Below are 22,668 nucleotides of genomic sequence, written 5' to 3'. Positions count from 1 at the left end.
AGGTCAGGAAATGGGGAAGAGGGTCTTTTTTCATGCCCACAGATGTTTACATCTTAAATACTGGGGATAGTTGAGATACTGATGGAATTTCAGAAGTTTACCTCACTTTCATGGACCCAGTCCTCCCAAGGTTGAATGCCCCTGTGTGGCCTTGACTTCTCACTTTATTTTTATTTAATATTTTATTTATTTATTTTTAGAGAGAGGGGAAGGGAGGGAGAAAGAGAAGGAGAGAAACATCAATATGAGAGAGAAACACTGATCGGTTGCCTCTGAGATATGCCCTGAGTGGGTACTAAAGCTGCAGCCCAGGCATGTGCCCTGACCAGGAATCTAACCTGCAACCCTTCACTTTGCTGGATGATGCCCTACCAACTGAGCCACACTGGTCAGGGTTTGACTTCCCACTTTAACTTGACATGATGGAAGCATTGGCCTGGCCACCGCACACAATGAGTGAGGGGATGCTGTTCTTCTGAGGGAGCTTTTACAAGACTGTAGACATGCTGCTTACCTGCCAGACCCCTTCCAGTCTTGGTGGCTCTTTGTACTTTTCTGCAGCCATCACTTCATCCCTTTGAGGCAGGTGCTTGTCAGCAGGGAAGCTGGTGTGGCCACACCTTTCAAGTTAAACTTCCTTGAGAGGAATTTTGTGGTCCTGACTATAATTTTTCCTAAGTTAATACATTGGGCAGGTGCTGGCCAAGTGCCCTGCTGAGATCATCATCTTCCCAGGGTCCTGTAGGTGTTGTCTGTCCACCCATGGCATGGTGTACATGATTCATGAGTCTGAACCAAAGGTTGGTAAATGTAGCCAGATGTTAGAAAGGATGCCTACTCTGAACATTTTATTCTGACTTAAAACACAAATAGAACTCATTATAAAATCAGGAATTTAAAATTACTTAAAGAAATAGTTCTGTTTTTTACCTTGGTGACTAGATTTAAGGGGGGCAGTTTATAGATGCTGTGTCAAGAGTAGTTGAGCCACTTTTGGCTCTGAACTTGATCCTATCTGCTCCTCTCCAAGTTTCTGTCACTGCATTGATGATTCCGGCACGGGCCATGACTTCCTTTCCCAGCTGGGGAGCGTCACAACTCCTGCCATGCGGAGATCTGAGTCAGTGTGCTTGCTCTGACGTTCATGCATTGCTTCTGGGATGTGCAGGGCTAGATGTTTCTTTGAGAGATGAACTGAATGCAGTTTTTTACCTTCTGTGTGCAGCATCCCTTATCTGCCATCTGCCCACTACGTACCTTTGGTTTTTTCTAAAGTGGAGTGAGCAAGAACTTGGACTTTTATGAGATGGTCTAAGTTTTGAATTTTCAAATTTTTGTAAGTCCCACTCTTTTTCATTGTTTCATCTTATCTAATTCAGAACTAGATTTTTAGCAACTCGCTTTTTATCAGTTTATAGTATGTGTAGGTAAATGACAAAACCATGGGTTAAGCTGGCACAGCAGACTGGGAAGTAAACAATTGACTGGACTAGGGCTGACTGCAGAAGCATGTCTGTATGAGAGGATGGCCTCGGGCCTGAGGGCAGGTCAGCCACAGACTGGTACTGATGCATAGGTGGGGCAGGGTAGAATGGAGAAGGTGTAGCATATCAGCATTTAGGGTCTTGGCATTTATATTCTAGGCTGATCTGTTGTGTCCCATTGGGACTTCTTCAGAAGTCAGAAATCTACCACCCTGGAAACACAATGAAGATAGTGAGCAACATGGAATAAAAACTTATTTCAGGAAATTATAAGGAAATGGCAAATTGGAGAGAAGTTGCTCTTTGTTTTTCCCCCCAATGCACTGCATATTGGACCACTGTGAGTCTAGTGGCTAATGAGCACACTGGAATTCTCACCTGGAGGTTAATATTTGATTAGAACCTTTCCCTTGAGCTATTTCTCAGGTGGGAGTGTGAGAAGCCTCAGGTGTTCTGCAGAGGTAATTGGTGAGGAATATTTGTGCTGGCATAGAACTGCCTCAGGCCCTGCTTTGTGGCCCACAGACACTGAGGACAGAGTTAAAGTCTCAGTGAGGACAGAGGAGGTGCTTGGTGGAGACTGACTGTAGGTGATCATCACCAGCATGGACACCAGCTGCTCTGAATGTATGAAAAACATTAGTGTCTGTTTCATCTGGACATGCCCTTAAAATAGAAGAGAATCTTTATTCCTGAGGCCCACATCTGAGTACTTTTTTTAATGTGCTAAAATATACATAGCATAAAGTATACCATTTTAACCATCTTTAAATGTGTGCTTCTGTGGCATTAAGTACATCCACATTGTTGTGCAGCCAAACTGAACATTTTGTATTTATCCTTACAGGAAGTGGTTCAGCTGCCTTTAGATTTTGTGAAACAGCTTTGTTTAAAGATACAGTCTGAAAGACCAGGTAAGGGTTTTAACTTATAAGCTCTTTTTGTAATTTAAAATATCCCATTTGAAAAGTGTTAGACATTGTTACTCTTATTAGGTAGACACAGTTTTTGGCAGTTCTTTCACCAGAAACTTTGATTATCAGAGGTAGAAATCTCAAGAGCTCACAGTTCCGGGCATCGGATATCCAGGTCACTGCAGAGAATATATGACCAAGAACTAATTAATAAAAACAAATATGTACTTGGGAGAGAGAGGAAGCTAAAGGAATTAGGGGAGACTTAGGGTAGAGATGGTAGGCTATAGGGAGGCCTGGAGGAGGAGTCAAAATGAAAACCAAGGTAGACCCAAACCACGGAGGATGGGCCAGGCCCTAGCAGGTCTGCAGTTGGAGGACCTTCTCCCAGAGCTGAATCCACCCAGCTTGCAGATCCCCCTGGGGGAAGACAGGAGATGTAGGCCATGCCAGCCCCCATCATCTCATGTATTTTCCACACCTCCTGTACTCACATTCGCCTCCCTATACATTGAATATCTTCACCACTTCACCTTGCATACTGTACGCTGTCACCTTACATACCTCACCGCACCTTATATATCTCCGCCCATTACCTCACATGCCTTCCCTATTACCTCATTTACCTTCCTTATCCTTGGTCGTGGCTGTAATGACAAAAACCATGTCAAAGCCTTTCCTTTCACACAAAGATGTGAACTCTATGTTACTAAGGATGGATATGTCTCCTTCTAAAGGGCAGCCAGGCAGTCCAGGTGTGTAGTTGGCCAGTATAAAATTCTTTCCTTACTTGGTTAGGAAAATTGAGGCACCATGCATTGTAGCCTCAGGTCTGAGGAGCATTGAAGAGCAGGGCTCTGTGTGTTGAAATGGCTAATGAGGGAGAAGGATGTTGTAGCCATATTAAAGCCAGGACTGTGTCTTGGCTCTGTTGTCCTCTTCTATACTGAGACAGACTGAGACTTGTCTAGGGTTCTGCCATCCAGCTATAACGCTGCTTAATATCATTATTTTATTTTATAATTAGCAATTAAATTTGTATTACTTACAAATTTGTAATAACTGTACCCCCATTGTAATAATGACTCATAATCAGGCTTGTTATGTGAAAGGGGGAAAGTCAGCTTCACTTGGGGTCTGGAGGCCACATGGCTGTTCTGTGACTGTCCAAGTACAGCTTTTAGAGTTAGTGCTAAGGAAATAGCGGTGCTTGAGGATTCTGAAGGAACCAACAAAACGAAGGTAGAGGCTGGTTCCTCCTTACACTCTGTGTTCCTGAGTTAAGGGACTCACAGAATTGGGAGGCAGTCCCCAAGACCACCCTCACTTCTGATGACAATTGAACCTTTTGTGGATCCCCAGGAACAAGTTCAGGATCTGATAATTTGCTGGAAGGACCCATAGAACTCACTGTTGTCCTCATGGTTATGGCTTATCACAGCTAAGGGATAGAGATTAAGACCAGCTGATTAAAGAGGTGCTGGGGACAGGTCCAGGGAAACCAGCATGAGCTTCCAGGTGTCCTTTCCTATTAGAGTTGTGCGGATGGTGCTTATCTCTTCCAGCCATAGTGTGTGACCACAAGGAGGAAAGACAAGCATGGAGGCTGCCCAAGCCCCAGTGTCAGGGTTTTTCTGGGGATTGGGCATGTAGACACAGTTGACTAGCTGCCCTCAGTCTCCAGCCTTCTGGAGGTTGAGCTGATACTGTAAGACCCATACCCCTATCATATGTCATAGTGTTACACTCATGTGACTCAAAGACCCCAGAACATTCCTCAGGTAGGACACCCCAAGGCTTAGAACTGGAGGCCAAGGCTAGCCCTTTTGGGCAAGGCTGATCTTTCCTTAACAGGAATTTGTGAAGTTATCATGGGATCATCTTGTGTCTTGCACTGATCCTCAGGTATTTTTCTTACCGTTTTCCAGAATCTCGCTGTGACAAGGACCTGGACACTCTCAGTGGTTATGCTCTGTGCCTTCCCAATTTAGCCAGACTTCAGACCTACCATTTTGCTGATCATCGACCGATTCTGTGTGTAGAGATCAAGGTGAGTTTTGTCAAGGGGAAAGTGATGTAGGGAGAAGAGTGAGGTGGGTTCAGGTTGTAAATTCATGGCACCTGCCTAGAGTGCACTTTACCACAGAAGCTCCTAGTGTTCCTCACACTGGGGCCCACAGCTCCTTCTCAGAGATCCCCAACTCCTAGGGACTCAGCTTGCCTCCTGCTCCTTCCATGTGTGTCACCTGGTTTCTTCCACCAGTCAGATCTGAGGGACATGGCTCCCCAGACCCCCAGATTTAGGCTTATTCCCAGGTGTTTTGATGGGGAGCCAGCTAGGGACAAGCCCTGTCCAGTCTTCCACCCTCCCTGTTTTCTTTGGAGGATGCAGCTCACCAGCTGCCCTGACCTTCCCTGCCATGTCCTCTTGGCAACATGGTGACGCTGCATGCTGTGTTCTAGGAGGCTAGCTTGAGGGTTGCCCCTCAGACTGGGTGGCACTCTGTTCTTTTGTTTCTGTCCTACTCAGTAGAGATCCTCCCCAGAGGCACAGGAACCTATGTGACTCTCAAGGCCCTGGTTTGTTGTGGTCAAGGCTTCTAAGTTGGGGTGACAAAGGGCATCACTCTTCTAGTGGAGGGAAGTGATTGCTGGATAAGGGCCAGGCTCCCAGCTTTAGCTCTGCTGTGCAATGTCCAGTCTGGCTGCTCAAGTTTTCCTCCGGAAGCTTCCCAGATGTCCCAGGCCACTGTTTGTCTCCTTCCAAATCTCTGTGTTGGTGATTTTTGGGTCATACCCTTGGTTCTGAGCAACCTCTGTGCTCAATGGGGCCTAATAATCTATTTTCACATCCAGAGGATGAGTGTCTTAGGCATCACAAACAATTGTGGCATGTTCTTCATTGCCCCAATGCTAAGAGCAGGTCTCACATGTTGTGTGTGCCCAGAAACTGTGGCTTTTAAAAGGCAACTGGGGTTCCAGACATTTTGGGAGCCTGGCAGCCATCAGATGGGCAACTTCCCATTCACAAATTCTTGTCAGAGGGAACAAGAGTTCTGCTTCTTACAGTTGGGAATGTGGGGGCAAATCTGCACTTTCTAACCTCCTACTGTCTTGGAAACACAAGCAACTCTGTTGTACTTTTCAATCTAGCAACTGAAAAACCATGTTTTTCCAGTAAGAGTTCTGACTCTCTAACAGCAGAGAGATGATTATATAATGTGACAAGGGAAGCATCAGTTTCCTTGTGGGACTAGAGAGAAAAGCAACTTTGGGAATATTTTTCTAACATTTGCTGCTACTCCTCAGTGTTGCCTTGTAGTTAATTATGTCTATTTAAAGGTATGTGATTTCTCCTTAAGTGGTTTTTCTTCCTATTTATTTTGCAGCCAAAATGTGGGTTTATTCCTTTATCCAGTAATGTTACACATGAGATGAAACATAAGGTGTGCCGTTACTGCATGCACCAGCACCTCAAGGTGAGGAGAGCCAACCAGCCCACATCCCTCCCTACAGAGCTGTGTGGAGGGTGGTTGGGCCTGAGGTGTGACCACGTAGGTTATCAAAAGGGTGAAAGAAAATGTAGATATTTATTATTTACTTTTTATTTCACAAGTACTTCATTGTTTACCTTTCTGTTTTGTTTTGTCTTAAATTGGGATAAAATTCACTTACCATAAGGTTTACCCTTTTAAAGTGTATAATTTAGTATATTCACAGAGTTGTGCAACTGTTACAACTATCTAATTTTAGAGCATTTTCCATTCATGTTTTGTAGTGTGTATCAGCACTTCATTCCTTTTATGGCTGATTAATATTCCGTTGTGTGGGAACAGTTTGTTCATCCATTCATCTACTGATGAACATGTGGCTTGTTTCCACCTTTCAGTTGTTGTGAATAATGTTGCTATAAACATGTGTGTACATGTACTTGTTTGAATCCTTGTTTTCTCTTCTCTTAGGTACATTCCTTGGAGTGGAATTACTAGGTTTCAGGGAAGTTCTGTGTTTAACTTTTTGAGAAAACACCAAACTGTTTTTCCCAGCCGTTGCACTACTTTGTATTCCCACTAGCAACATATGAATGTTCTGATTTCTCCATATCTTTGCCAGCCCTTGTTGTTGTCCCTGTTTGTGGTTATAGCTATCCTACTGGGTGTGCAGTGGTATCTCATTGTGGTTTTCATGTGTATATCTCTAACACTGATGTTGAGCATCTTTTCATGTGCTTCTTGTGCCATTTGAATATCTTCTTTGGAGCAATATCTATTTTAATTCTTTGCCCATTTTAAATTACTTTGTTTTTCTGTTATAGAGTTCTATGTGTTCTTTATATATTCTGGATATTAATCTCTTATCAGATACGTGGTTTGCAAATTTGTTTTCCTCCTCTGTCTGTTGCCTTTTTATTGATGGTAGTATCCTTTGACGCACAAAGTTTTTACTTTTAACAAAGTACGATTTGTCTACTTTTTCTTTTGTTGTCTTTGCTTTTGGTGTCATGTGTAAAAAATCATTGCCTGATCCAAGGTCATGAAGCTTTTTTCCTATGTGTTCTTCTAAGAGTTTTAGTTTTAGCTCTTACATTTAGGTCTTTGATCCATTTTGAGTTAATTTTTGTATATGATGTTAAGTAGTTGTCAAACTTCATTCTTTTGCATGTAGATGTTCAGTTTTTCCAGAACCATTTGTTGAAAAGACTATTCTTTCTTCATTGAATGGACTTGGTACTCTTATCAAAGATCTTTTGGACGTATGTGTGATGGATTATTTCTGGGCTCTCTATTCTATTTTATTGTTCTGTATATCTGTCCTTATACTAATACTACACTCTTTTTTTTTTTTTTTTTTTAGATTTTTATTTATTTATTTATTTTCAGAGAGGGAAGGGAGGGAGAAAGAGAGAGAGAGAGAAACATCAATGTGAGGTTGCTGGGGGTCATGGCCTGCAACCCAGGCATGTACCCTGGCTGGGAATCGAACCTGGGACACTTTGGTTCCCAGTCCGCACTCAATCCACTGAGCTACGCCAGCCAGGGCTTCTCTTTTTATTTTGATACTGTTTTCTTTAGCTGTGCAAAAGCTTTTAATTTTGATGAGGTCCCATTTGTTTATTCTTTCCTTTATGTCCCTTGCTCTAGGAGACAAGTCAGTAAAAAAGTTTCTGCGTGAAATATCTGAGATTTTCCTACCTATGTTCTCTTCTAGGACTTTAATGGTGTCACGCTTTATATTTAAGTCTTTTATCCACCTTGAATCTATTTTTGTATAAGGTGTAAGTTGGTGCTCGAGTTTCGTTTTTTTTGCACGTAGCTGTCCAGTTCTCCCAACACCATTTGTTGAAGAGGCTATTTTTATTCCATTTTATGTTGCTGCTTCTTTTGTCAAATATTAATTGACCATAGAGGCTTGGGTTTATTTCTGGGCTCTCTGTTCTGTTCCATTGGTCCATGTGCCTGTTTTTATGCCAGTACCAGGCTGTTTTGATTACAGTGGCCTTGTAGTATAGTTTAGTGTCAGGTATTGTGATCCCTCCTACTTTACTCTTCTTTCTCAAAATTGCAGCAGCTATTCGGGGGTGTAGGACACTTTCACAGTTGGCATATTTCCTTTCTTAATGTGGCTGTAGATAGTGACCAATGTGATGTTAACAGCTCCTCTTAGACTGTAGTCAGCTGCCAAAGTTCTGATGGAGGGCAGGGAATAAAGTGGAGATAGAACGCCAATGCTAGTAACTCTTCCACGTAGCCAACTTCTGACTCAGCTCTTCTGAAGCATTTCTTCTGTTCTCTTCCATTGGAGCAGTTATTGGTCCAACTCCACAAAGCCACGGCAGGGGCTGGACTTTCTTTTATGTGTTTCGTTTACACTTAAGACCCAGTCAATCAGAAAAAATTGCAGTCTTGGTCATCATTGACCTGACAACCTTATCTTGGATATTTTTTAGTGTTCAGTAGAAAAGTAGAAACAATTCTATGCATTTTAAGCTGAAAAGTTTAAAACAGGAAATTGAGTGTTTAGAGACTCATTGGAAGGCTGGAGGAGTAAGCTGTAGGTTGTTCTCCAGGAATCAGAACATCAGACAACTGACCCAGCAGGGTAGCTACAGCCTTTAGCACATCAGGAATGGGAGGGAGAATCAGGAGAGAGATACTGAGTTCCAGAACATCCTGCATAGCTGTAGTCCAGGGATCAGGAAATCCCCATAGGCTCAACTGCCTTTGAAGAACTACAGAGTAAAGATTGGACCCTGAACACCTGTAGGAAAAAAAAAAGCCCCTCACAGAATGAGTACCTACTGTGTGCTGCATATTAACCTGTAATCCTGTTATCATTGATGAACTTGCTTAGTTGCTCTAGTTTTTCTTGATGGTTTCTTAGGATTTTCTATATACATGATCAGATCATTTGCAAATAGAGGTAGTTCTAGTTCTTTCTTTCCAAGCTGGATGCTTTTTCTTTGTTTTTCTTCCCTAGCTGCTCTAGTTAGAACCTAGGGTACAGTATTCTATAGAAGTAGCAAGAGTCTTGTTCCTGATCTTAGGGGGATAGCTTTCAGTGTTTCACCATTGAATGTCATGTTAGCTGTGAGTTTGTCATAGACATTCTTCTTTAGTGTGTTTTTTTAAATGATGAAAGGATGTTGGATTTTGTCAAGTACTTGTCCTACATTGAAATGATCATGAGGTGCTTTCCTCCCTCTAGCAACATGGTGAATTACACTGATTTTCATATGTCGAACCACTTGTATGTGTCTGGGATTAATCCCACTTGATTGTAGGTGGATAATCCCTTTAATATGATGCTGAGTTTGATTTGTTAGTTTTTGTTAAGGATTTTTTCTTAAGAAGTATTGGTCTATTTAACCCCTCTGGAGATTGCTGGCCTTCTTTTTTCACCATGATTGGGGCTGTTGGTTTTCAGGGTTCCCTTGGAACTAGAAAGGGGATGGGAAAAGAGCAGTAAAAGTGCCACAAAGCTCAGCTCTTACTTAGATTTGGCTGTTTTTCTTTAATAAATGCTCCCCAGGTTGTTGTAAGACTTTCAGAGTTATGAAAATTGTAATTGATTCTTCTAGTTTTTGCCAGTTTTCTCATTGCCCATATAGAGGAGAGGTTTTCTAAAGGTTCTTACTCCACCATTTTTGCTGACTCAGTGTCTACTCATTTAATTGATAAAATATGGAATTGTATGAATTAGGTCACTTGTCTTCCAGAGGTAATTCATGTTGTCAGTTTGTACATCCTTCCAGACTTTTCCTGTGCCAAATAAACATGGTATCCGGTGGAAATGAGGTGATGCTTGTCTCTATGCATATTCTAATGTGTGTTCATATGTGTGTGTCTACACATTTCTAAAGCAAATATGGAGTCTTGCCATATGTAATTGTTCTGCTAATTCTTTTTTTCACTTAAATAATCCTTGAGGATTGTTTGTTTATCCTTCAAGGTTTTTTCTTTGCATATTTGGATATATGCATAGTCTGCACATACTTTTTCTCTTTTTTTTTTTTAGCAAAAGTGACATATGTTTTGTTCTGTAAGTTGCTTTTTGACTTGAATAAAACTTGGTGATTTTAGCTCTACCTCTTTCCTTTAGTAGCTGCATGTCATTATTCATTCTTTCATTCAGCATGTGTCCTGCTGTGTTCTGGCCCCTGAGAGCAGCTCTGCTGTGACTTACTTATTTGTTTCTAGGTCTTGCTGTTATAGTGAGGCAGCAGTGAACATCCTTGACCCTGTAATTCCTTGTATATTTTCCAAGTCAGGGGACACCTGCTTTTTAAATTTTGATGAACACCAGCAAGTTGCCTTTTCCATTTTTTATCTCACCAACAACATGAAATTACTTATTAGCCATACCCTCCCCTTCCAAACCAGATTTTTTTATCTGAGTACCAAAATTTAGTCATGTCACTTTTAAAATGTGCTTGCTGCATCCCTGTTCATGTGTAGGACTGAGTTGGCAACCCTGTGAGGCTCTTACAGGAGGGCAAAGGTTTCCTGGGGTTGGTGATGTGTACCCAGAGGTGGTGACATCTGCTGGAACCTTCATCATCTTAGTCACTTCAGCTGTTCTGTGTTACAGTTAGCCCAATGCTATTCTAGGTCCAATGGCTGACACAATGTGGTGGTTTTTTAACAGGTGGCAACTGGGAAATGGAAGCAGATAAGTAAATATTGTCCCCTTGATCTCTACTCAGGGTAAGAGAACACTTCTACTTTGTCCCAGTGCCATCTTCCTTGGAGGTGGGGTGGTTGGGAGTGTTTTGTGAGGTGGGTGATGTTCTCTGATGGGGAGTTGGTGGGTGTTCTGTGAGATGTGTTTGGGGGTATTCTGTGAGGAAGGGTTTGTCAGGGGAGGTGTTCTATGAAGTGGGAACCATGGGTGGGGCATTCTGTGAGGTGGAGTGATGTTATGTGAGGGGGAGTTGGGGGTATTCTGTGAGGTGGGGTTGATGGGTGTGTGTTCTATGAGGTGAGGGAGGTACGGGTTTAGAGGTGGGGCAGGCATTCTGTGAGGTGGGGACTACTGGCCCCTGTATAACCAGGACCCTGGGCAGGGCTCAAGTTTTTGCCTGGGGTCAGGGTTGCCTCTACTGATTCCTGCAAGTAACCTGGCAGAGCCAGCAGCTGGGAAGATGTTGCTACAGGATGAGGTCTGAGAGCAGGGTGTGGGTTAGGGGCAGTGATGGGAGTGCCTCTGCAAGACGGCTGGGGACAGTATAGCTCCTTAATCTGAAAAACTGGGAGACCTGGAGCAGGAGCTCCTGGGCATGTCCCCTGAGCCATGAGTTGGGAACCACAGGCAGATGAATGCAAAGACTGCTTCTAATTCTATCAGTAACCCTTCCCCCTTTTAGGAATAAACAGAGAATGTACTTTGCCTTGAAAAGCTTGTTGCAGGAGGCACAGAACAACTTAAAGATATTTAAGGTAAGAATTGCTTCTATTTTATGGCCCTTTTGGGGGAGACAGCAGGTGTCTGGACTGAGCTGGGTGGTGCGCTCATGGTACTCTTGTCTCTTTGACCTTAAAGATGGGGACATCTGGGCTGGGTCTGCCTTGGCATGGTTCTTTGGGTCTATTTTCCAAGTCCCATTCCATGAGCATGACATCCTTTGATTCCTCTGTTGTGTGATGTTGACTCCTTGACCACTAGGTGGCCTCAGGCTCCCCTGACACACAGACCTGACTGGTTCTTGGATGATGATGATGGCCCTAGCGCGGTCAGGCTGCATCTCAGGCATCCTTCTCTGTATCTCTGTGTCCTGTGTGGTTGGGGTGGGAGAAGCAACTAGGGTGGCACAGTGGCACAACCTAGAGGGTGGCCACACCTGTGCATTTGCTCCCAATTATCTTAGGGAGCTTGTAATTTGAGAACCTCTTTGTCAATGAGTAAATTCTGTCCTGACCTCACAGGAGAATGGTTCATCCATCACCCAGCCCAGACATCCTTGGCTTTCTCCTTGCCACCTGCAGCTGGCACCTTGATTGGACTCACTGAGGCCCTTTGGTAACCTGGCCTGGTGCTGGCAGGAATTGGGTCTCAGGGGTGGGTACAGGAAGAGGAGAGGAGGTCTTGCCCAGATCTGGAAGAGAACTACTTGTGACCTCTGTTGGAAATGTGTCCCCCGGGGTCCCCCTTGTCATCTCGTTTTCTCTTTGCCACTGACTCTGTCTTCAGTCCCAATTATGTCTTAATTAAGTGTGACACATGTGAGAGTTTGCAACAGGCTTGCAGGGATCACATGTTTGGAGAAGCAGGGCTGTTGGATCTGGACAGCTTGTGTCTTCTGTGTCCTGCTCTATGTGAACAGCTCTGTTCTGCACACTGTTGCCCCTCAGAAGGGCGCTGGGGTTGGGGTGTGGCTTTCCCCCATCTGACTCAGAAATTTGGTCAGAGTGAATTGACTTTACCCTGTTTGCCTCCACTTTCCCAAATCTAGAAAAGGAGGACATATTCAAAATCAGTTTATGTTTTTAATTTTTATGAGGAGTTCAGGAATTTTATGTTTACATTTGGGAGATAAATTTCCTTTCATCTGGGGGTTTATTTAGAACCTATAGTAAGACTGACATTTTGTCTCCAGTGGACCCTTTTCTGACTGCCTGGCCTGGGCTGGACTGTCAAGTCCATACTTAGGCAGAGTGGTAGGTCTGGCTTGGCCCCTGGATAGTCTGCCTTGCCCTGGGCCCACGGCCTGGGTTTGAGAGCCTGGATGTCTGCTGCTTCTGTTGAAATCAGCATGGAAAAAAAATCATAGGTTGAGATAATAGGTTCAGAAGAATGGATTTTAAAAATAATATCTGGAGCAACACAGTGCATTTTCATAAGTGCCATTACTTCTAATGAGCAAGCTCTCTGGTTCTGAATCTCAAGTCTTCCGTCATTGTGAAGTTCTGGGTGTCATGATCAGTGCTGGCATTATATTGTCAGCCCAAATGTTGTTCATAGACTCCAGGGCTGTGTCTCTCTCCAGCCCAACACTGGTTACTTGTGAAACTTGCAGGGGAACACATGGAATAAGTCATGGAGCTTAGGTTGATGCCTCCAAATGTCACATGAGGTCCTTAAGCAACTGTAATTGTACATGTAAAACTCCCCTCTACCTGAATTCCAGACACTGGGGAGAAGAGGCCTTCTGCTTCCAGGGGTCACTCAGCCACTCATGGGCTGAGAGGACCAGCTTCAAGGTGGGCCAAGGGTATAGCCCCATGATTCGTGGCTTCATCTCATACTTATTCTTGGCCTGTTTTCCTTCTGGGAGCTACTGCCTTCCATTTGCCTGGCACACCTTCCTCCCACTATAAGGCTGAAATCAAGGGTCATTGTCTATTGATGGTTTTCCCAGTCCTATGGCTGGCAGTGGACCTAGTTGTGTCCGTATCATCCTGGACACTCATACTGTGAGCTCTGACAGTGCAAAGAGAGGCTTCCTAGGGGTTGGTGTTGCTGAATCTCACGACCTTGCTGAGGAACAAATGTCCTATGTTTCTTTTTTATTTTAAGTATATTTTGTTGATTATACTATTACAGTTGTTCCATTTTTTCCCTTCCCTTTTATCCCCCTCTACTTTATACTCCTCCTCCCTCTATCATCCCCCCACCTTTATTTCATGTCCATGGGTTATATACATAAGTTCTTTGGCTTCTCCATTTTCTATACTATTTTTAACATTCCCCGATCTATTTTTTTGTGCCTATCAATTATGTTTTGTATTCCCTGTACCTTTTTCCCCATTCGCCCCATCCCTGCTGATAACCCTCCATGTAATCTCCATTTTTTTCTTTTTTAAAGATTTTACTTATTTATTTTTAGAGAGAGGGGAAGAGAAGGAGAAGAAAGGGAGAGAAACATCAGTGTGTGGTTGCCCTTCATATACCCCCTACTGGGGACATGGCCTAAAACCCAGGCATGTGCCCTGACTGGGAATTGAACCAGCCACCTTTGGGCTTTCAGGCCAGCGCTCAATTCACTGAGCCACACCTGGCTGCACCCCAGCCAGGGCTTTTAATTTTGTTTTTTTAAGATTTATTTATTTTGTTTTAGAAAGAGGGGAAGGAGAGGAGGGAGAGAGGGAGAGAAGCACTGATGTATGAGAGATACAAGGATTGGTTGCCTCTCACATGCCCCCCAACAGGGGATCTGGCCTTCGACCCAGGTGTGTTCCCTGGCTGGGGATTGAACCAGTGACCTTTTGGTTCCCAGACTGGCGCTCCATCCACTGAGCCACACCAGCCAACCACACCAGCCAGGACTGTGTGATCTCCATTTCTGTGATTCTGTTCATGTTGTAGTTCTTTGCTTAGGTTTTTTGTTTGTTTGTTTGTTTTTGTTTAGTTGTTGATAGTTGTGACTTTATTGTTATTTTACTATTCATAGTTTTGACCTCCATCTACTTCTTAGATAAGTCCCTTTAACATTTCATATAATAAGGCTTAGTGATGTTGAACTCTCTTAACTTGACCTTATCTGGGAAGCACTTCGTGTGTGCCCTTCCATTCTAAATGATAGCTTTGCTGGATAGAGTCATCTAGGTTGTAGGTCATTCATTGCTTTTCATGACTTCTAATACTTCTTTCCAGCCCCTTCTTGCCTGCAAGTTTACTTTTGAGAAATCAGTTGATAGTCTTATAGTAATTTCTTTGTAAGTAACTGTCTCCTTTTGTCTTGCTGCTTTTAAGATTCTCTCCTTATCTTGAATTTTGGGTAATATAATTCTGATGCGTCTTGGTGTGTTTCTCCTTGGATTCAACTTCTTTGGGACTCTCTGTGCTTCCTTGACTTACATGTCTAGTTCATTCACCAGATTGCGGAAGTTTTCTTTCCTTATTTGTTCAAATAAGTTTTCAATTTCTTGCTCTTCCTCTTGTTGTGGCATGCCTATGATTTGGATATTGGAACATTTAAAGTTGTCCTGGAAGTTCCTAAGCCTCTCCTCATTGTTTTTAATTCTTGTTTCTTCATTCTGTTCTGGTTGAATGTTTATTTCTTCTCCTATTCCAAGTCTTTTATTTGAATCCCAGTTTCCTTCCCTTCACTCATGGTCCCCTGTATATTTTTCTTTGTATATTTTCAAATATCTCACTTTGTATGGCCTTCATTTCTTCCTTTATTTTGCGACTGTACTCAATCAGGTCTGTAAACATCCTGATTACCATTGTTTTGAACTCCGCACCTGATAGATTGGCTGTCTCTTTGTTGCTTAGTTCTTAATCTGTTTTTTCATTTGGGCCATATTTCTTTTATCTCAGCTCATCAGTCAAGGGGTGGAGCCTTAGATACTCACCAGGGTGGGGTAATCCACTTGGCTCTGTTGTGATGTTGAATGTGGGGGAGGGGTTCGAGAAGGAACAATGCCACTTGCTGGGCCCTCAGTTGTCTTTCTGTTACTTCCTCACTACCTACAAGCAAATGGGGCCTGCTGGTACTGAATCCCAGGTAGGTTGGTTTGTGTACATTCTAGGACCCCATAGGCCCCTCCAGAAGATTGTCCTATGAAGCTGGGAGTTTCTCCTGGCATCACAACCCCCAGATTTTTATAGCTAGAGGTTTTGAGTCTTTATTTCCCTGCACTGGAACCCTTGGTTGCACAGTCTTTCTTTCTCCCCAGTTCTTCCCTTCTTATCCATATGCCAATATGGGACCACCTGGTTGGCCAGCTGCTACCTCATTATGTGTCCTCTCCACCCTGGCTTCCTGTCTCTGCCTCTCCTACCAGTCTGGATGAATGTTTCTTCAACTCTTTGGTTGTCGGGCTTCCACACAGTTCAATTTTCTGGCCGTTCTGGTTGTTTTTTATGGTTTTATATTGGTTGCTATCCTTCTTCTAGTTGTGCAAGGAAGTGAAGCATATCTCTCTATGTCTCCATCTTGGCCGGAAGGCCAATATTTCTTATTGGATTGAGTTGACTCCCATCTGCCCCCTGGAGCAGAGCCGGAATCATCCTTATCAATATTATCTGCTGCTGCATAACAGCCACTTGTCATCTTATAGCTTCTGTGTCTGGGAACTGAGGAACAGTGTGCCTGGTTCTGGCCCAGGGTCTCTTTTGAGGCTGCATCCCACTGGAACACTTGGTTAGGGCCAGAGTCTGTGCTCCCAGGATGGTACACTGACCTTGGCCTGGGCAGGAGCCTTTGTTTCTGGCCATGAATGGTTCCATGGACCTGTTCAACATGGTTGCTATGTTCTGAGAATAGAGCAACCAAGATGGAAGCCACGATGTCTTTTATAACTTAATTTTGCTTGGGATGTGCTGTCACTCTGCCCTTATTCTGCTGGTCACACAGGCCAGACCTCTGCAGTGTGGTGAGGACTACAGGGTATGAGTATTAAGCGATGGGGGCCATTGGGTACCATCCTGGAGACTGTTGACCATACCATCTCTCAGATGAGACAAGGGGTTTTCTACTCCCCTGAGGTTGGCTGCCGCTCAGGGCTGTGGAGACTAGGGTTCTCTTAGGAGCTTTTCCACCAGACACCACAGACCCTGTACAAGTCAAGGGGTTGGGCCCACTGGGCATCCATGCCTGCAGCCCTGGGAACATCAGTGCCACAAGATGTTTCTTTGCTGCACTTGAATTTAGAAGACAAAATGACCACTAAATGAAGGTTTCCACACTAGTAATGCTGGAGGACTCACCCACCCTGGCAGGGGTCTGGCCCAGCCTTTCTGAGAGGACAGAAGTGCTCTGGAAAACTGGCCATCTATAGATGTCCACACTGGCCTAGAAGTCTCCCTGCTCAGCATCTGATTGATATTGTGTATCTCTCAGGTGTGTGGGTACCACTCAGCCTTTTGAGTAATGGACTGTCAGTGTGCTGTGTGTTCTGGTCTGAGGGTTTGTGTTTCACATCAGGACTTCCTTTCCTTTCCATCTTTCAGTTTGATCTGCCTCTGGGTCAATGACAGGGTGCATGAGAGAGGGTTTCTGTGCAGACTACAAAAGGGGCATGTGGATGACGTTAGGTCCCTTTGCCTGCCTGGGGACAAAGATGCTTTCCTATCCATCTCTTGGAGGTGATGCTTCCCTGTTCTTTTTCCTTTCTGAAGAACGGGGAGCTGATTTACGGCTGCAAGGATGCCCGCAGCCCCACGGCTGACTGGAGTGAGTTGGCATATCACCTGAAACCTTTCTTCTTCCCATCCAACGGCCTAGCCAGTGGGCCCCACTGCACGAGGGTTGTGATCCGGGAGCTGGTGCGTGTCATCACACGAGTGCTGCTTAGCGGCTCAGACAAGGGCTGGGCAAGTGCCCTGAGACTGGGGCCAGGGTCGCAGGGCCCATGTGTCTGTGAAGCCAGCCCTTTCAGCAGGAGCCTGCCTCACCAAGGTAGGCTGGCTGGGTGGTTGGGTGTGTGGGTAGAGCCTGGGCACAGCCTGCTGGGGTCCTTCCTGGCCTCACAGAGCTTCTGCAGGAGCAACTTGGGCCCCAACAGGGCTCTCCCATCTGGCCTCCCAGTCTCTCAGGCCTAGGTGGGGAGACTCCCTTTCTCATCTCTGATCTGAATTTGTGAATTGCATCACAGGTTTGGGCTATATGGTTTTCCCTAAAACATTGTCCCACAAGTCTGCATCCTTTGTGGTTTGCTGAGAGCTTTCTCTACATGCCTCTGGTTTATTCTCTCTGCAAACCTGGTGGTGGGTTTCCAGGGCCTGTTTCTTACACGTGGAGAAATGAGGCACTGAAGTTGGAGTCTACAGTACAAACCCTTTTAGGTAGGATTGGTCCCAGCAGGCAAAATTTGGCAGACAAGTGTGAGCACAGGCATGTAGAGCTTGTGACTCTGGGCACCTCCTACTAGAGGACCTGTTCCTCATAGATTCAATAGTAGCCAGCTGTGACTTGGTGGCATCTGAGCTTCAAGAAGGTTAATTTGGGGTTTTGTCCTGAATGTTTATGGGCTCCTTATTTGCCCCTTTGTCACCTGCTAGCAGCTTCACTACATATTCTGGTCTGTGGCATACAGTGCTATAGCCAGTAACTTACTTTGTGGGGCCAACTAGGAAGACTAAGATTCTTCATTTTTTGTGTTAGGAGCCCTGTGGTGTCTCAGAGACTGCTATGATGGCCACAGGAATGTGATGTAGGAAGACAGCAGCACTGCTCTGTGTGGCTTTTAGGTGTCCTTCTGTGGTCGCCTAAGCACAACAGATCACAACCATCCTCAGTGTGGCACCTCTTACTGCAAGTAGGCTGAGGATCTGGCCTTCACAGACATGCTCTCACAGATTTGGAGATGTTAACATGACCATTTTAAATTTTGTGCCTTGCATTATTTAGATTAAGGGTCATCTCTCGAAACTTAGATCTGAGCAGAAGGGTGCTGAGAGGGAAGAGAGGCACAGAGCACCTCCCTCTTTGTGCCTGTCCTTGTGCACATGCCAGCAGCCCAGCAATTTCCTGAGACTGTGTGGCCTGTACCTGTGCCTTTATCAGTCCTTGACGGTAACCTCTTGTTTCTCTTGATGTTCTTGGTAGGAAAAAGCAGCCTGGAGCGCTCAGGGTTACCGAAGGGCTGTCTTCTGTATAAAACCCTTCAGGTGCAGATGTTGGACATGCTGGACATTGAAGGTCTCTACCCTCTGTATCGACGGGTTGAGAGGTACCTGGAGGAGTTTCCTGAGCAAAGGTGAGGTTGGGGCCCATGGTGCCCCTGCCCATTCTGGTCCAATGTGGGGCCCCTGAGCATCCCAGAAGGTGAGGTAAGGATGAGGGGAGGTGTTACTCCAATGTGAGGACAACACAGGCCTCTCAGGAGGATGAGCAACCCCATCCACCTTTCCGCATTACCCTGAGGCGCCAGTTCCACCTGAGGACTCAGTGCTGTGTTAAGGACCAGGGTCCCTTAGATCAGTGGTCACTGGTCCATTCCTGGAAAAGAAGCACCTCCTGTGAATCTGACAGTTTTGAGTTGGGGCCAGGCCTGCAGGGGGCAGTGCTGCTCCACAGGCAGTAGCCTCTGCGCCCCCGGCAGGCTCTGAGGGCTTCCTCCCTACTCTCCCTTCTCTAGGTTCTCTGACCTGTACACTGTTTGTCACAAACAGGTCATATTCAGCCTCAGCTCCTCAGGTTCTGGTCTTGGGAGTTCTTTTTAAAACTATGCTGCTTCAGGATAAAGTGTAGCATTAGGAAGAGGAGAATCCCTTAGGTGTTCTTTAATACCAAATGTGTGATTATTAAACTGTTAGCAGTCTAAGAAACCATTTTTTGTCAGCTTTGTCATCTTGTTTTTTTGTGCCCTTTCCTTCAGAAAAACATTGCAAATAGACGGGCCTTATGATGAAGCATTTTACCAGAAGCTACTCGATCTTTCCACTGAGGATGATGGGACATTGGCTTTTGCGCTGACAAAGGTAGGCAGACCTTTCCAGAAACACACTGTGTGCTCTTTAGGCTGTTAACGTTAACTTGAGGTTCTCCTGAGAAATATTTCCCAGCACCTACCTCTGATGGTTAAAGCAGAAAAATTAGGGATTTGAGAAGGAAGTAGCTAAAGTTTTCCCCAGATGGACTGGGTCTGGTTAGGATTTGTTCAGTTGGCTGTGGTTCCTGCCTCTGGGGCCAACCTTTCTTCACCTCCTTCCTGGGGTCCAGGACCTGGGCCCACCTCTCTGTGCTTCTTTAGGAGAAACCTTAGAACTGGCTTGCACCAACCTTTCCTCCCATGACCCTCACTGGGGGCCCAGGCCCTCACCTGTGGCTGGATGGGGGCTTCCTTCCCCCAGAACTTAGGCCAAGGGGAAGAATCTCTTAGAGAAGAGGTCCAGTCCTGTTCTTTTTGGTTCTTTCAAATCAAGGAATTCAGAAGCTCCATGAAACTGGATAGGAAAGAAGTTATATCTTTTACTAAGCTCTAACTGAAATTCAGCCTTTCATTCCATTACGAATTTGGCAACAACCGCTGAAGAGTGAACAGGACCCCTGACTGCACCACAAGAAATCATTTCCTTTCATTTTCCACTGCATTTGCTACAGAGGTCTCACAAAAGCTTTGTGGTCATCACTTGAGAAGTTTGGTTATATAGTTCGGTGTAACACATTTGTTTTAAAAAAGTGTGGTATCTGATATGGTCACCTTCTGTTTTTTATTCTCTGAATTTTTTAAAAATGTGAGATTCAGAGAGAGATCCGTAGGCTTCACTGGGCTGACAAAGGTGTTGCTAGATGCTGAAATGGTTAAGGTACCATTTTCTTGTAGGGGAGAGGTGACCTGAGTGACCTCTGTGTGCCTCTGGGCAGCTGCCCTGGAGCCCTTGGCTTACCTGTCCTGGTACTGATGAAGTATCTATGGTTCCCACTTGTGAAAAGAGTCCTCACGCCCTGACCGGGTTGCTTAGTAGGTTAGAGCATCATCTTGTACACCAAAAGGTTGCAGGTTTGATCCCCAGTCAGAGCCCATACCTAGGCTGCAGGTTCAGTCACTGATTGGGCTGTGTCCCAGAGACAACCGATCCATGTTTTCTTTCACATTGATGTTTCTCTCTCTCTTCCCCTACTGTGTTCCTCTCTCTCAAATCAGTAAACATATCCTCTTAAAAAAAAAAAAAAAAGGAGTCCTCACTGTTGTCTCTGGCCAAGGAGGTCCTTCCTGAAGGCAGAGCTGTCTTCAAGGTGGGAAGAGATCCAAAAGTGGAGCCTTGGACCCAAATGAAGTGACAGAATCTGCCCTATGTTGTCTGGAACTTGAATACATTGATTTTGGAGTAAATAACACCATTTCTTCTTGTTTTAAGAGAAGAAACAGGACTTTTCTTCCTATTTTATACATTTCTATATTTTTCAGAATTCCTACTAAATAAGCATGGATTACTTTTTAAAATTATTTCAGTTTTTTAACCTCATATGTAAATATAACCTCATTGTAATAGATTCAATCAATTATTACATAACTAGGATAATGACCTTGGGAAAATACCAAATGCTGATGCAGAGAAAATGGGTCACTCATACACTGCTGATGGGATGTATAGTGGCACCGGCCACTCAGGAAACAATCTGGCAGCTTTCTACTAAATTGAACAAGCAAAGAGCCTGTAACCCATCTGGGCAGTTCTCACAGAGGATGCAAGACTTCTGCTCACCCAAAACCTTGTGCAGGAATGTTCATTTAGTCCTGTATGGAATAGCTAGAATGTGGACATGAATTGTTAGTGGTTGACCTACATCAGGTTGTCCAGATTGGCACTGCTGAGCAATGAAAAGGAACAAACTCTGGATACATGTTGCACCCTGGGTGAATCTCCAGGGAATTCTGTTGACTGATGAAAGCCAGCCACAAAAGGTCACGCTGTGTTTCTGGTTCGGTGACATTTTTGAAATGACAAAGATGTGTCATTGCTGTGGGTTGGGGAGGAGGTAGGAGGGAAGTGAGTGTGATTATAAAAGGTCGACATGAGGGATCCTTGCAGTGATGGAACTGCTCTGTATGTAACTTGACTGTGGTGGCGTATGCACCAACCTACATGTGTGATAAAATACACACTCATGCACACAGGAGTACATGTAAAACTTTGGAGATCGGGATAAAATTGTGGAGTGTATTGATGTCACTCTCCTGGCTGTGATATTGTATTATACAGTTCTTCAAGATGACACCATTGGGGGAGGCTGGGTAAAGGGCATTCAGGATCTCTGCTTTATTACTTTACAAGTGCATGTGAACTTATGATCTCTAAACAATTTGATGAAAAGATGCAAGCAGTGAATATATTGTGTAAAATGTGGCCATATTCCTGCCCAGGCAATAGATACCCATGGCTAACAGTATGTCAGTATGTTTTTAGAACTTCATATGCATGTGTGCACACACACACTCCCACATCATTCAGGGAATTGTCCACATTATATGTTGTTTACCAGTTTGAATTTAAATGTAACATGGCTTGAGGTCTCTCGGTGTTGGAATATAAGGGTCTTCCTCTTTTTGTCTTAAGGAGTTAGGTTTTGGTGGTTAGAATCAAGAGGGCTGCTATGGAGTGGGAAGCTGGGGAGCAGGTTGGGAACATTCCTTGGCCACAGACTGTTAAAGTCGTTTCTCAAAGGATGTTTATCTAATGTACCTCTGATGAAATGAGAAAGGAGGGGATATTGTCTTTATTTCCACGCCCAGGAACTTGCAGCCCAGAGTGACTCTTGCTTTCTGTCTGTTGTATAGTATTCTGTAGTGGGAGTCAGCAGATTTTATAAAGGGCCAGAGAGTAAATGCTTTAGACTCTGTAGGCCATCTGGTCTCTGTTGCAGGTATTCAGTTCTGCCATTGTAGCTTAGAAGCAGCCAGAAACAAACATAAATGAGCACAGCTGTGTTCCAGTAAAACTTTATTTACAAAACAGGTGGCAGGCTAGATTTGGCTCCCAGCCCATAGTTTGCTGACCTCTCTGTTCACTTTTGCTTGTTAGCTTTTATTTTCCATTTTTCTTAGTTAGTTTGGAAATTACATTGTTTTTGTTATTTTAGTGGTTACTTGTCCAATTTGACCATGCATATTTCAAGTCTAATGCTAAATGATAACTTAATCAACCCCTAAACCTCCAACCCTAGCCACACAAGTAATATAAGGAATTGGGATTTAATTTAATTCCAGTTATTTCCATTTATTTCTCCCAATACATGTACTTATTATCTGCATTTCTATTTGTCTTGTTCTTTTTAAAATCACTGTTTGCGATATTATTTTATACAGATGTGTTTAGATTTGTCACGTTTGCCCATATCTTTATCCGACATTCTTGCATCTCAGATCTTTTTTTTCTTTTAT

At 44.2% G+C, this 22,668-nt stretch overlaps 1 protein-coding gene across 6 annotated transcripts in view; it reads left to right on the top strand.

The window, feature by feature from the left end:
* The window catches only part of LOC114513564 (inositol-pentakisphosphate 2-kinase), a 111,884-nt gene that overhangs the window by 75,810 nt on the left and 13,406 nt on the right, over nt 1–22,668 (top strand). For 4 of the 6 annotated variants that reach the window (XM_028532900.2, XM_036018427.1, XM_036018426.1 and 1 more), the window contains 8 exons: nt 2,332–2,398; nt 4,327–4,448; nt 5,788–5,877; nt 10,544–10,602; nt 11,262–11,334; nt 16,961–17,240; nt 18,390–18,540; nt 19,162–19,264. In XM_028532900.2, coding sequence (XP_028388701.1) covers nt 2,332–2,398; nt 4,327–4,448; nt 5,788–5,877; nt 10,544–10,602; nt 11,262–11,334; nt 16,961–17,240; nt 18,390–18,540; nt 19,162–19,264 — 945 coding nt within the window. Of the gene's footprint in view, nt 1–2,331; nt 2,399–4,326; nt 4,449–5,787; nt 5,878–10,543; nt 10,603–11,261; nt 11,335–16,960; nt 17,241–18,389; nt 18,541–19,161; nt 19,265–22,668 lie in introns of those variants that run through there. The other 2 variants (XM_036018429.1, XR_004901446.1) reach the window with 2 other exon arrangements.

Source organism: Phyllostomus discolor, chromosome 2 (assembly GCF_004126475.2).
Source record: "Phyllostomus discolor isolate MPI-MPIP mPhyDis1 chromosome 2, mPhyDis1.pri.v3, whole genome shotgun sequence".
Lineage (NCBI taxonomy): Eukaryota > Metazoa > Chordata > Mammalia > Chiroptera > Phyllostomidae > Phyllostomus > Phyllostomus discolor.
Note: the sequence above shows the minus strand (reverse complement) of the source record. Positions and strands in the feature narration are given on the sequence as shown.